The 12,577-nt window shown below is 41.5% G+C and overlaps 2 protein-coding genes across 3 annotated transcripts; one reads left to right on the top strand and one right to left on the bottom strand.

Moving 5' to 3' along the window:
* The first annotated feature begins 730 nt into the window (after positions 1 to 730).
* Positions 731 to 8,956, top strand: LOC110976350 (glomulin-like). Its single transcript, XM_022229535.2, has 15 exons — positions 731 to 871; positions 1,467 to 1,595; positions 1,996 to 2,115; positions 2,332 to 2,431; positions 2,671 to 2,921; positions 3,029 to 3,072; positions 3,197 to 3,371; positions 3,857 to 4,080; positions 4,167 to 4,251; positions 4,993 to 5,127; positions 5,255 to 5,413; positions 5,795 to 5,904; positions 6,206 to 6,396; positions 6,677 to 6,762; positions 7,160 to 8,956. Exons 1-15 carry the CDS (start codon positions 836 to 838, stop codon positions 7,331 to 7,333), a joined length of 2,019 nt encoding a protein of 672 aa, XP_022085227.2. The 5' UTR covers positions 731 to 835; the 3' UTR covers positions 7,334 to 8,956.
* On the bottom strand, positions 8,283 to 12,368 carry LOC110976351 (uncharacterized). 2 transcript variants are annotated; one of them, XM_022229537.2, is made up of 3 exons: positions 12,251 to 12,368; positions 11,576 to 11,682; positions 8,283 to 11,455 (listed from the first exon to the last, which is right to left on the bottom strand). In XM_022229537.2, exons 2-3 carry the CDS (start codon positions 11,645 to 11,647, stop codon positions 9,647 to 9,649), a joined length of 1,881 nt encoding a protein of 626 aa, XP_022085229.2. In that variant the 5' UTR covers positions 11,648 to 11,682; positions 12,251 to 12,368; the 3' UTR covers positions 8,283 to 9,646. The 2 variants fall into 2 exon arrangements, with proteins under 2 accessions (XP_022085229.2, XP_022085230.2); XM_022229538.2 differs by having other exon boundaries at positions 11,576 to 11,677; positions 12,251 to 12,361.
* Positions 12,369 to 12,577: the final 209 nt, after the last annotated feature.

Below are 12,577 nucleotides of genomic sequence, written 5' to 3'. Positions count from 1 at the left end.
TCCACTTTCCGTGCTTTGCCATTCACTGCAAAGTTGCAGGATCTGGTTATCTAATGTCCTAGGGTCATATATTGTTCTCCGAGACAGTCTCGGAGTAATATCAGTAGAAATGCCGGTCACTTTGAAGAGACTGTGGTGGAACTTTGATTGAATTACCTGTACTGCCATTGCATATGATGTAAAAAAATGCATTCTAATAAATAATTATAAATTAATACGGGCGATTCGCAATGGTGCACCTCCAAGAGTTTGCAACGCGTTGGCCAATCACAACGTGCGAAATTTGTCGACCCTTTCCAAAAGCGCACTGGGTTGACAGATTTCGCGCATTGTAATTGGCCAACGCGTTGCAAACTCCTGGTGACGCACTGTTGTGAAACCACTGTATTATGATAATTATAAATTATTTTCAAATAATCTTTTTACCCATGGTTATTAAAGGTACAGTCCATCGTTTGTAGCTATCAAGAAATTAACTGACAAAAATAGTTTTGTGCCCACATCAGAAAATGTTATTGTTCGTTTTATATGTAAATTTTGAATTTATTTCAACAAATATTTGTGACATTACCAAGTCTAGCTCTTGATCTTTCCCTAAGAGGGCGCTCTCATTATTCGCTTTGTTGATCTTAAGTGGCTAGCTGCGCGGCGTCCGAAATTTGTGGCTGTGGCCGCTGCAGGTAACACTTGTGCAGCTAGCGGCTGCAGCCACTTCCCGTACAATAGAGTGCTAAACCAAGCCGCAACACAACCGCGTGTATACCACAGCAAACGGGTCTTCCCCTACCTCGTACGCCGCGCCGTTACCAAATAATCACTTAACAATAACAGTGCAATGGCCGTCAATTTGAGGAAGTCTTTCCAGCCTTTTGTAAGTTTTAAAACGATCAGAAACAGTGTCTAAAATGGGCATCGACTACGGTAGGATCAAGAGAAATTTACGGAAAATATTTTGTTGGTTAACAGTTTGCAGACGCGTTAGGCCCTAAGCGTGTTAAGTAGGCCTCAACTTACCGACAGTTCCATGATATACATGTACATGTAGGCCTACGGACAACACTTACACTTGATACCCCTTTGCGCAAACTAGACTACAGAGACTTGCCTGAAAAAAAAAGTGTTTTCTAAATAAATGATTGGCAATTTCCCCAGCTCAAGTTTAGCCTTTTAGGAGATGTTATTAATATTACTTTCTAATGCTGCTGCTAAAAATGATTTAAGGGAAAATTAGTGTTGTAATTAATGGAACTCTTTCTGAAAAATTCTTTCCTCCATGCATTCTGTCTGCATGGAGGAACATGATATACGCACCCACAATATAGGCCGAACTGAAATCAGTATTAAAGCTAATTCTGTTATGCTTCATGATCATGACGTTAAAGCATATGTAAATGTAGGTCAGAAAATGCCTGTGGCATTTTCCGTCTTTGTGTAACACAAACACTGTTTCATGTGTACCATTTCAGAGTGGGCGGAGTGCGCAGTCCCTGAAGAGCAGTCATGATGAGGTCTACGGGCTTCTTTCAACAATCAAAGGGAGCGTGAAAGCTGGATCCAAGCAACTCAGAGATGTTGTCAGTGATGGGCAGTACAAGGTGGAACTGGTCTTGATTTCTCACTTCCAACCATCCTTATTAACCAAGGGATTTACTGAAGGAAGACTTCCGTGTTTGGTCTCCACCCGTTCAGAGTTTTCAAGTATTATAAATGGTGCTTTCTCTGTTCTCCCTTACTGAACCCATTTTATTTTGCTGATTTACCCCAAATACACGTATAATGCACCCCTTAACTTTGCGTTTATTACACTCAAAACTTGTGGAGATCAGACTCAAACATAGAACCCTTTTCATCTCTTTAACCATTTCCACCAGCTGTAAACTAACGGAAAAAAATACGCATGAAAGTTAGTGAAGTCAGTTCTCTCTCAAATTGTCAAAAGACAAGTGATATGTCATTGTGTCTGTGAATAAAGTAATCTATCTTGATATCCCGTAGGGTTTGGTGGAGTACATAGCTTGGGACTTACTACCCATCCTTGGTCCTCACCTCTCACATAAGGAGAAGAATGAAGAGATCTACAATGACTGCGTCCAGATTGTTCTCCGACTGGCTGAGGTGAGCAGAAAGTTTATCTCCCATCAGTGACATCACACTGACACACTTGTGCTTGGAATGTTTCAGATGCACTGGGCTAGCGCTTGGATAAGCCCCAATGAATGGTTTGAATTCAACTCTTTCCACATATGAGGAATATCAGAAATTCATTGTAGGGATTTTTTGGATCAAGCTCCAAAGACATCTTACTGTTAGGTGTATGATTTTCGCTTTCAGCTTGGAAATCCTAAGGAGATGTTTATTGGCATCCTCGAGCAGCTGGATCGATTTCTAGACAGCCTGGTTCACAATGACCTCCTTGAACCACTTCAAACAGGTACGCATATACATGCCTTCATACCAGGACCCAGTTCCTGCTTAGCAGGAAATTCTGGTCAGCATATTTGTTTGCTAAGAAAATTCGGCAAATAACCAGTTCTGGTGTAGCTGGTAATGGACAGGTAGGGGCAGTGTCAATTATTCAAGTATTTGGATATTCTATCAATTATCAAATATTTGAATATTCATTTCCAAATTGAATATTCAGAGTGATGAATTTCCTTGATGATTTCTCAGTCATCCGACGTCTAGGCCTTGCCAAACCTCTCTACTACAATCAACTCCTGACCAACCTGTATTCACACATGGAACGGCTGAGTGTACCCAGCGTCAATGGTATGGGGGCTATGGAGCGTCGGCTGATCGGCCAGGATGCTGACTATTCCAAGATGGAGACCACCACACTGGTTCTGCTGGAATTCTTGGTGCCGATGGTACGTGACATTGAGGCTGCGCTGGTGACGAAGCAGCTGAGCCACACCCCCAAAGTAGGTGAAGCTTCAAAAGACTGGTGTATATAACACTATCCGCTCATTTCTCAATTGCCTCTGTGATTTGACTCTCTAATCAACAATGCTGAATCATTCTGTTGCAGGAAATTAAAGAAATTGAAGCTACAAGAACAGAGATAATGAAATTGTAAGTGAAGATTTATCATCCTTGTGACCTGTGCCTGTTATGAATGTTACAATAAAACTGCACAACGTGACTTTTTTGAATGGACGTACGTTTACAAGGTTGAGTGCTTTTTTGTTGCCTACAGCGTGTTAAATATTCTCGACCATCCCCTGATTGCGATCGAGTTCAAATATCAGGATGATGCAGATGAAGAAGCGGCTGAGATGGAGGAGCTAGGCATCAGTGAGGAGGCCAGACAGCGAGTCATTCCCAGACAAGAGGAGTTCTCACTGAGTAAGAAGGCTGCCGAGCAGTGTATGGTGAGTTCCCTGGAGGGTAATCCTCAAGTCTGATGAACTATTCCCAAAAATGATTTTCTAGAAATCCGATTGGTCAATATGTCTGAGCTGGCAAACTGGAGGTTGTGTGTTTGAAGCCCGTCAAAGAATTATTTTTCCCTGGGGTATCAGAGAGGTCTTGGTATGCTTGGCCCAGAATAGCTCATTCTTGTCAATTAAACAGTAAAAAAAAATCAACAAACAGACCAACTCAAAACACATTTGATTGACTTGTTAACCGTATCTACACTTTTAAGCAGGCGGTTCATATTATCATTAATGATGCTGAAGAGTTGTCAGGTTTCTGAAGTTGGAAGTGCCATTTAAAAACCTATTAATATTGTTATTATTCTTATTATAAAGCACATTAATTTTAGCAATGACACTTTTGCAAATACCTGTGAATATTCTTGTTAAAGAAATGCAAGATCTGAGCAGCATCAGTAACTTTGTGTGATCTTCTGCAGCTGTATCTTGACTTGATGGGCTGCAGCTTCAGCTATTTGCTGCTGTATGCCAGCCAACACCCAGTCAATCTGGACACGCTTAGCGAAAAGCTCAAGAGGAACGCCCTGAAGGAGCAAGGAGAGGAGGTTAAAGACGAGACCCTCCCTGTCCTGGGGCTGAGTTGCTTCTCCTACATGGTCCTAGTAGAGGGTTACCAAACCAACCGCATGCCATCCGTATACAGGTGCGCTGAAGAAAGTGTAGTCGTCTGTGAAAGCTCTACAGCAATCTCTGCTCTCGATAAATTGTTGATTTGTTTTTATTCTCCAGTGCTGTCTACATGATGCAGATAATGATGCCTTATATTGAGGCCATGTTAAGACGAACCGAAGAGCCAATCCTCTGTAAAGGTTTGGTAAGTAACAGACTTTTAACCTTTGTTATCCTCTGTTGTTTCTGCTTTTTTGCAAAGATATTTCATTTGAAGGATCCCACAAGCTCTTCATGTTAGGTTATCCCCATTGATACCCTATACACTGATCTACTGATGTGATTCATTTTGTAGATTGGATGTTCTTATTCAGGTCTATCAGGTTTGTGCACAACCGCAAGAGAGAGCTAGGCACCTGGAAACCAAATGCATTGTGGTTCATCTGACTGGTTCATTCAGGCCTTAATAGGTGTTTGACAGGGTCCTAGACAATGAACCTTTTGCGAGTTAAATTTGAATAACATCTGGTACACTGAGTTCTTTCGATTCACGTTAACATAACAATTTGAATCCTCCACGCTAAAGACATTGTTGCTGTAGCTTGTGATTTGGGGCAAGGTTTTGCTTAGTTTCACAAGAGATGCCTTGCACCGATACACTGTTTTAAATGGATTCAAAGAGCACAAAGGAACCAGTCTATTTCAGAGATGGTGGTCGGTAAGCAAAAAACTTGCCCCAAATCACGAGGTATAGCAACAGTGTCTTTAGTCAGGGGAATTCCAATTGTTATGTTTATGTACGGTCAGATAACTCCGTGTACCAGATTTTATTCAAATCTAATTTGCCAAAGGCTTATTCTCTCAACCCCAGCAGATAGACTCTGTTGACTGCCGCCGATAGGGGGCCATGTGCAGACAACAACGCATATTCTTATTTCTGATGCAGGAACTCCTGAAGTCACTTGTCGACAGACTGGATGACCTATCCCTGAATTCAAGCGTGATTGATATCAAAGGAAACTATCTGCAGGTGTCAGAGTGCTTGGTACAAATTATGGTGTATTGCTCATCTAAGTTACTGGTACGTGAGCGATTTGATTGATTGGCAACTGACTAACACTAGATCATGAGATTTGATGCTCTTGAGAAGCCGGGAAAGTACCTTGGCCGCAAAATGGATCAAAGATTTTTCTTGTATTGCTGAACAGCGAAGGATGTCTGTGGCTATTGTGGTACCCTACATGAATCGTTTTGACTGGAAGGGACGTCATCACATGCTGCGTTCCCTGCTGAGCACAACAAGACATCCAGGTGCCAGGGGCATTCTTATCGGCCAAATCAAGGAATACATCCATATCACATTGCAGGTTTGTGTCCGAAAATTTTGAAGACTACGTGTCTCTTTCAGCAAGCGGGGACATTAACGAGATTGCTGCTCTTTGATCAAGCTTATTCTACTGCAAAGTGACTCGTTTACGTGTCTCATTGTAAAGTTTGTATTGGAACTTGGAAGCATGCACAATATGGAAGCACCGCTACACTGGCAATATAGGAGGCATTTATATTGAGGTGGATCACTGATTTTTAAAGTATCTCATTTTCAAAACTTAACAATATTTACGGAAAGAACAAAGAAGAGGTGAACATCTAGTTCTTATTTTAACATTTCAAAGGGATACTGGACTAAGTTACTGCCCAGAGCTGTAAAGAGTGTCAAGATAATAAAGGAATGGATGATTCATTTTCAGTGTGATGAAAAAAATAGCTGGTTCATTGGGCGTCGTTTTGCAGACCTTTGTAGCATGGTCTTCAGGCTTGACCACGGCATTCGGACCGACTTATTGCACAGTGCTGACAAGTGAGTAGAGAATACCATCAAGATACCATCAGTCAGTCCGAAAATCTGCCCTTTAGAGTGCCATGTTCTTGTTAGATTTGCCAGATGAGCCTTTTATCATAAAGATATAGCACCCAGATATCTCCTGCATCACTTAGAAAGTAGAGATGAAGACAGTAGGTATCAAAATTTGAACCCTCATTAAAATTAAAGTACTACGATGTCTATGTGATGGTAAATTGGCACTTGGTCGGTAGCCAAAATGCATTGTTACCCACAGACTGAGTTGGCTATGTTACTGTGTTCTCTCACCCACACACAGAGAAATTGCATCTCTGAATTTCCTGCGATACCTGCTGCTACGGGATTCTGGGGCTGAGCATTTGATCGGTATCTGGCTGTGGATCGAGATGATCCAAGAGGGTTACCTAAATCCTCTTCAGACCTGCCTGTCCATGTCTTTATCTCATTACCGACTGAAAGTGGATTCCACTAAGAAAGAAATACAGGAGGGTATGAAAAAATCTCACTGGATAAATCTGTTTTTCAGTCGCTAAACCTTTTATATTTGCGGCACCCTTGGTACACGTAACTGCATATCAGATACATTAGACATTTTAACTAATTCCTCTCTGTATCAAATTGTTAGCTGTCTTCTTTTTTGTAGTTTCAAACTTTATTACATGTATAATTTTTTAAACTATCACTTCTTCAAAAATCGAAACAAAAACAAACTAGATACATGCAATGTCACCAACTGCCAACTACATCAGAGTGTTTCTTTGAATTCTAGCGAGGCTTTCAAATAAGCATCTGACAGGAAAACTGACGGTTGCTGGGAAAGAGTACCCACCAATGCCTCTGGACGAACAAGTTAAGGTACAACTCATATCAGATCTTTGCAACCTTCCAACCAATGTTTCGTGTTTGCCACTAAATCCGTTGAGTATGCAGCACTGTTGCACAAACTGTTGGGCATAATTCTACCAATCCCAGTTTGAAGAACTGATGTAAGACCAGATATTCAAGGATAAAAATGCAATTAGTCTGTTGGTTTAGAGAAATTTATTTCCCTGTAGTAGAGCTTTTCAAATATTTGACAGTTTTGTGTTTTACAGGTCACCAGAAACTTGTGAATTTATTTTTGGAATGTGAAGTCAAGATGCAATAATTTGTGACGCATACTCGTTGGTACTCATTACCATTTATAAAGTGTGATGAGGAACTTGCTATACTTGTGACAAGTTATGAGAGACAAATGATTGGTTCTCTGCAGGTTTTGGAAAATTCCTTGTACACAATTGAACTCATCGATTGCGTCCTTAGCCGTGTGAACGAGATTATAGCAGCGGGCAAAAATCCGCAACCAGCAGAGGGCGTCACAGTAACAAGCTCTTCATCTGGTGGCATGGATGGTGCTGGTGTTGATAGTGTCACCATGGATACATGAAGGACGAGGATGAACCAGTCCAGAACATTTGGATTTGGGAAAACGTGTTACACATTTCCAAGAAATATATATAAACAGTTGACATTAATATAAGACTAGGTGCCTTTCATTTGGCTTTTTTTGCCAGGATAGTCCATTGGCTACTGCTTTGATTGAACTGAAATATCTGTGTAGTTTGTTGATGATATGAGCTTCAAAATCGATTTTAAATGTTCCCACAGAATGGACAAAGGTTTCCATGGCCTTTTACTCAAATAATCTCTTGCCTGCGATGTCAGATTCCTATGAATAATTAAGAGTGATGTTTGGAGATTTTACCAAGATGGTTGCTCGGTGTAAAATCTGCAGCACTGGAAAGACACTTTTCCCAAGTCAACATCGTGAATAAAGTAAATTAAAAAGCAAATCTCCCCCAAGTTATTTCCCAAAACTTTATGATAAACGTCTTTAACAAATGCATCCAACTGTGAGATGAGAGTTTATTTTATTCCAAACCAACGTCACATTCATTTTTTCTTTGTAGAAAAAAAGTCAACTTATCAAAGCTTCAGAGCAGTTGGGAAGTCTGAACCACTGTGTCGTGCCCATGCTTTGAAGCATATACATGTATTTAATAATTTACTTCAAGTACATGTAATTCACAAATGTCTCTGAAAACCCAATATCAAATATCTGTCTGCTGCCCTGGAGAAGGGCATATCAGCTCTGACCAGGAACAAGAGGGGGCATATTCCCACACGATGGTGGGAACTTGCACACAGGATCATGTGCATTTGGTAGGGGTCATGCTTAATACACACAACCAATTTCTATTTAAAGGTATGTCCTTGGCACACGTCCCTTTAGAAAAGTGCATCATGTCTTCCATGTGTGTATAAATACGTCATAGTGTAGTGTACTCCAAGTTACATTTTGCTGAAATTAAAAGAATTTGTAAGCACTCCAGGGGTAACTACTCATTGATACATGTACTTTAATCTTTCACAGCTTTGTAATCTTGCAAGTACTTGATGAAAATGAGAACATGTGGAGAAAAGGGTTACAGTAAATGGTGCTTGTAGTTTTGACTGTATACTACATAAAATTGTGGTCATTAAGAATGGCTGTTGTCCCATGTAAGCATTAAGTAGTGCAATACAAGTACATACATGTCTGCAGATACATGCAATGTGCTGAAAGTTTGTAGAATGCAAATCAAACTTACATGTACACACCTAGTGTGGACCCATGAACTAAAGACGTCCCTCATGCAGGTTGTGCAAACTTTGTGTAGACTAACCCTGAGGTCCAGTTAACCCCCTTTCTGGGGGCAATCTTAAATTAAGGTTATACAGAAGAGGAACATTCAAGGAAGCCAAAAATATTCCAGCATTCACATTGCAAGAAAACTGAGTATTTTCACAGAGGTTTTAAGCTACGTCGATGTCCAAACCAGGTAGGTGTAGGTAACATAAACCTGCATTGCGCTGCTGAACGTGACACCGGAAATGAAATGCTAGATACAAAATGGCTGCAGGTTGTGGTTCTAGCATGATTCACATGCATGATAAATTTCGTCCTTTCAGAATCTTCCCCTTAAAGTTTTGTTAATTGCCGTAATAAAGTATTACAAGTGTGAATGCATTTCGTCTTGACTAGCCATTATTCAAATGTGCTAATGCCTACTTGATATCTGAGAAATAATCATGAATGAAATTGAGATTTCAGCAAAGAAAATGGGGCATATAATTATGAACACCATAATGGAGTTGTCTCATTATGCTGAGAAATGTGGTTCTTCAGACTGGACGTGAAATCAGCTGGTGGCAAAGCCGAGATGTGACCACCATTAAAGGCAAATGGACAGCGGAAGCCTGTAGTAACAAGTGCAACCTTCCTACAGATATGAGCAACGTTGCTTTCTGAAATTCTGATAGACATGCAATTTGGTTGTTCCTTTACTGAACATCAAAAAACCGTACAAAAACCCCTTTCCTCCATGTTTATGATGAATAATTCTGTAATGCATGAGCGTACATGTAACAATATCACTAAATATAGACTTGAAGGTACAAAAATGCAGGTTGTACACTAATATATGAAATGAATGTAAAGAGAAAAGAGAAACAGATGATAGCATGACTATTTAAATTGTTTTTGTCAAGTGGGTGAAAAAACATGAGTCTTCATTGAAAAGAAATCACTTTAAAAGGGATTTTTCCTGCAGCCTGCACAGTTTAGAAGTCAACCGTTTTGTCCTGTTACTAAAACGCACTATACAGCCTAAACTTTCAATGACTGTTCAGTAAATTTTGGCAGCAACGACAATGGTGGTTACTGTGCCTCATTGTGCAGCATCCGATGACGACGCGTTTGATGTTTCTTCAATATTGACGGCCGTATAAACCCCTTACCACACAGCTCACAATGATATGGGTACTTGCCACTGTGATGGAACATGTGATCTCTTAACTGACGCTGACGGGTAAAAGGTGTCCCGCAGATCCTACAGGTAAATTGAGGGACACTGGCGTGGGTGAGAAGGTGTTCTTTCAAAGTGAAGTTGTACTTGTAGCTCTTGCCGCAGAGGTGGCAGACATGTCTGTTTAACCTGCAGGGACTTGAGGATGGCCTCGCATTTCTCCCGTGCAAGGATTGCCGACTTCCTCCTTGAGTAATCTGACTTGACGATACCGGGGTAATACTATGGAAGACTTCAGGCTCTTGGGAGATACATGCACCTTCCCAAGACATAATTTGTAACTCTCCATCTTTGTTCTGATATGGTTCCTCTGCAGAGCTTGGCTGTTTTGGGTTACATTGGTCCTTGTTTGGAATATCCGTGTTCTGGGGAAAGATTGGTTTCGTTGTACTTGGGCCTACATGAAGGAGTGATGCCACATCTGCTGGAAAGTGACCACATTGGGTAGCTGCTCCAGGGGATTCATCTACAGCGTCTTCTGTTGGCTGATTCTCTGGTGTTGCCTCTGAATGTCTTCCACTGGTTGTTATCTCAGACAGGCTGAAGTCTTGGGTCCTGATTCCACTCCCCTCACCTGACTGACACTGGTGTCTCTCATTCAGTTGCTCATTATGGATCTTCTTGTGCTTCGTGAGGCTGGTGCCATTGAAGAATCCCTTGTTGCAGACCGGGCAGACGTAAGGCATGACGGTTCGGTGCATTCGCATGTGGCGTTGTAAATGCTGCGCCAGCTTGTAACCCTGCCCGCACACATCGCAGAGGAAGATCATCCGTCTGTCCAGTCCATGGTTCAACTGGGCGTGTCGACTGAGAATCTGTATGCTTCCAAACGTCTTCTTACAAATCCCGCACTGGTAAGGTTTTGAAGCCGGTTTGTCCACATCGACAGAGCTTGAACTCCGAGTCACTGCGATGGGTGGATTCTGAGCTTCAAACCCAGGCACCAGTCTTCTTGGGAATGGGGTCTGAATACTAGTATCCACAGCGTTTGTCAAGGATTGCAGCTTCCTCATGGGGAAGCCAATTGGGTAGGTTGCAGCCATTTGGGAGGAGGGTGTGGTTGTGGCGGCAGCATCATTACCTCCACAATCAAGATACAAGTTGGACCCACATGCATGGCATTCTCCTGTTTCACTCTCTCCAAGAACAACATGACCCCCTTCATGTGACACTCCATCACTTCTTGAGTCACTGTCAGGCTGGATTAGCGAGTGCAACTCTGTCTGAAAAGAATCATCCTTTTCCATTTTGACAATGTGCGGGGGAGCATCCGTGCCCTCGTCAAAACTGTTCTGAGTGCGACTGTCTATGAAGCAAGTACTGTTCCCTCTGTTACTTTCTAAGGACCCACTGTGGTTTGGATCCTCCTCTAGCAACCTGGGTGCTGCCATCCCACTTCCATCCATCAACTCCTCATCCATCTTAGAGTTGACCTTCTCTTGGAGGTCCTGCCTCTCACTCTGGCATCCTCTCTCCACCAGCATCACTTCAGGAAGACCAGTCACCCCTGAAACTTGGACGTCCCAGGGTTGCTTGGACAGTCCCTCATCCTGATACTGCAGATGAAGGGTCCGTGTGGCGTAGTATTGGCCACAGTGATCAGTTGTGTCCTGAAGTTTGACCAGTATCTCACAGCCTGTCTGCACAGCCAACTCATGCGCCTGCAATGAAACAAAAAATACTTCATCACAAAAAATCTGTTTATCCACATCAAGGTAACATTTGAACCTCTGGTTCACAGCATGTAACTCAAACTGCAAATTACTTTGCAATAAACTTACTTTCTGAAATACTTCCCGACGCAGGTTCTCTTTAACCCATTCCCTCAAGTCTGGATTCTCAATAAATTTCATGATGAACCTTTTCAGCAACTGTAGGCCGTCCTGAACTTGAAAAGAATGATAACACAAATGTGGTTAATTTAACCATGTTCAGGTTATTACACTTTTTTTCTCAAATTGGGAAGGGTTCCAAAATATTACATAATTTTCAATTTCATTTAATTTCAATCTAGCCTTTAGGCACCTGGCATGTCTAAGCCCCAAGACAGTCTCTGACTTGGGTTGGGAATGTTGTTAGTATTTCTTTCGTCATCATGTTGCTTATTCATGTTGTTGTTGGACCAAGGAGGAAGGAGGGGAGTTTGTGAAGTTTTCACGATGTTCACCATGCAGTCATTAATGATCAACAGAATCCGCGTCAGACTGCTTATTACAAACGATTTAAAACTTTTTTTCAAAGATTTTTGAAAGCAACATTTCCAAAAGCTAGCCTAAAGAGTAAAGCAAAAGGTCTCAAAGAAATTTTTCCACGATATTGGTGCAGTACACCATGTACACGCGATGTTCGAATATTCCTTCCTCCATGGAATAATTCAACAAACTGCGGAACACAAAGTCACTCAGCTAAACAATAAATAACGCAGTTTATAAGTAATACAATTTTAAGATTTTTACCTCAATTAAAGGAAGAACATTGGCAACATTTCCCCACAACTATCGACCATAACATTATCTAAGAGATCCGTACTAGTACTATGGAGGAACCGTACCGAGACCCATACTGTGAGCAGGTGACTGTTGTATGTCGACTCTTGAATGCGAGTATAAATAGAACAGTCGTATGGCGTAATAAACGTTCTGTGGCGCTTGGCCAAGTGACTCCAGAAAATGATTTAATCGGGTCATATAGCGTTTTGCGTTAGAATGCGGCCTTTGAATTGCAAAATCGCAGCCCGTCGGTATCCAAACTGTCATAGAAGCAACTTTTGCCACTTATGAAGT

This window comes from Acanthaster planci, linkage group LG11, assembly GCF_054643075.1.
Source record: "Acanthaster planci isolate LZ-2023a linkage group LG11, COTS_SCS, whole genome shotgun sequence".
Taxonomy (NCBI): Eukaryota; Metazoa; Echinodermata; class Asteroidea; order Valvatida; family Acanthasteridae; genus Acanthaster; species Acanthaster planci.
Note: the sequence above shows the minus strand (reverse complement) of the source record. Positions and strands in the feature narration are given on the sequence as shown.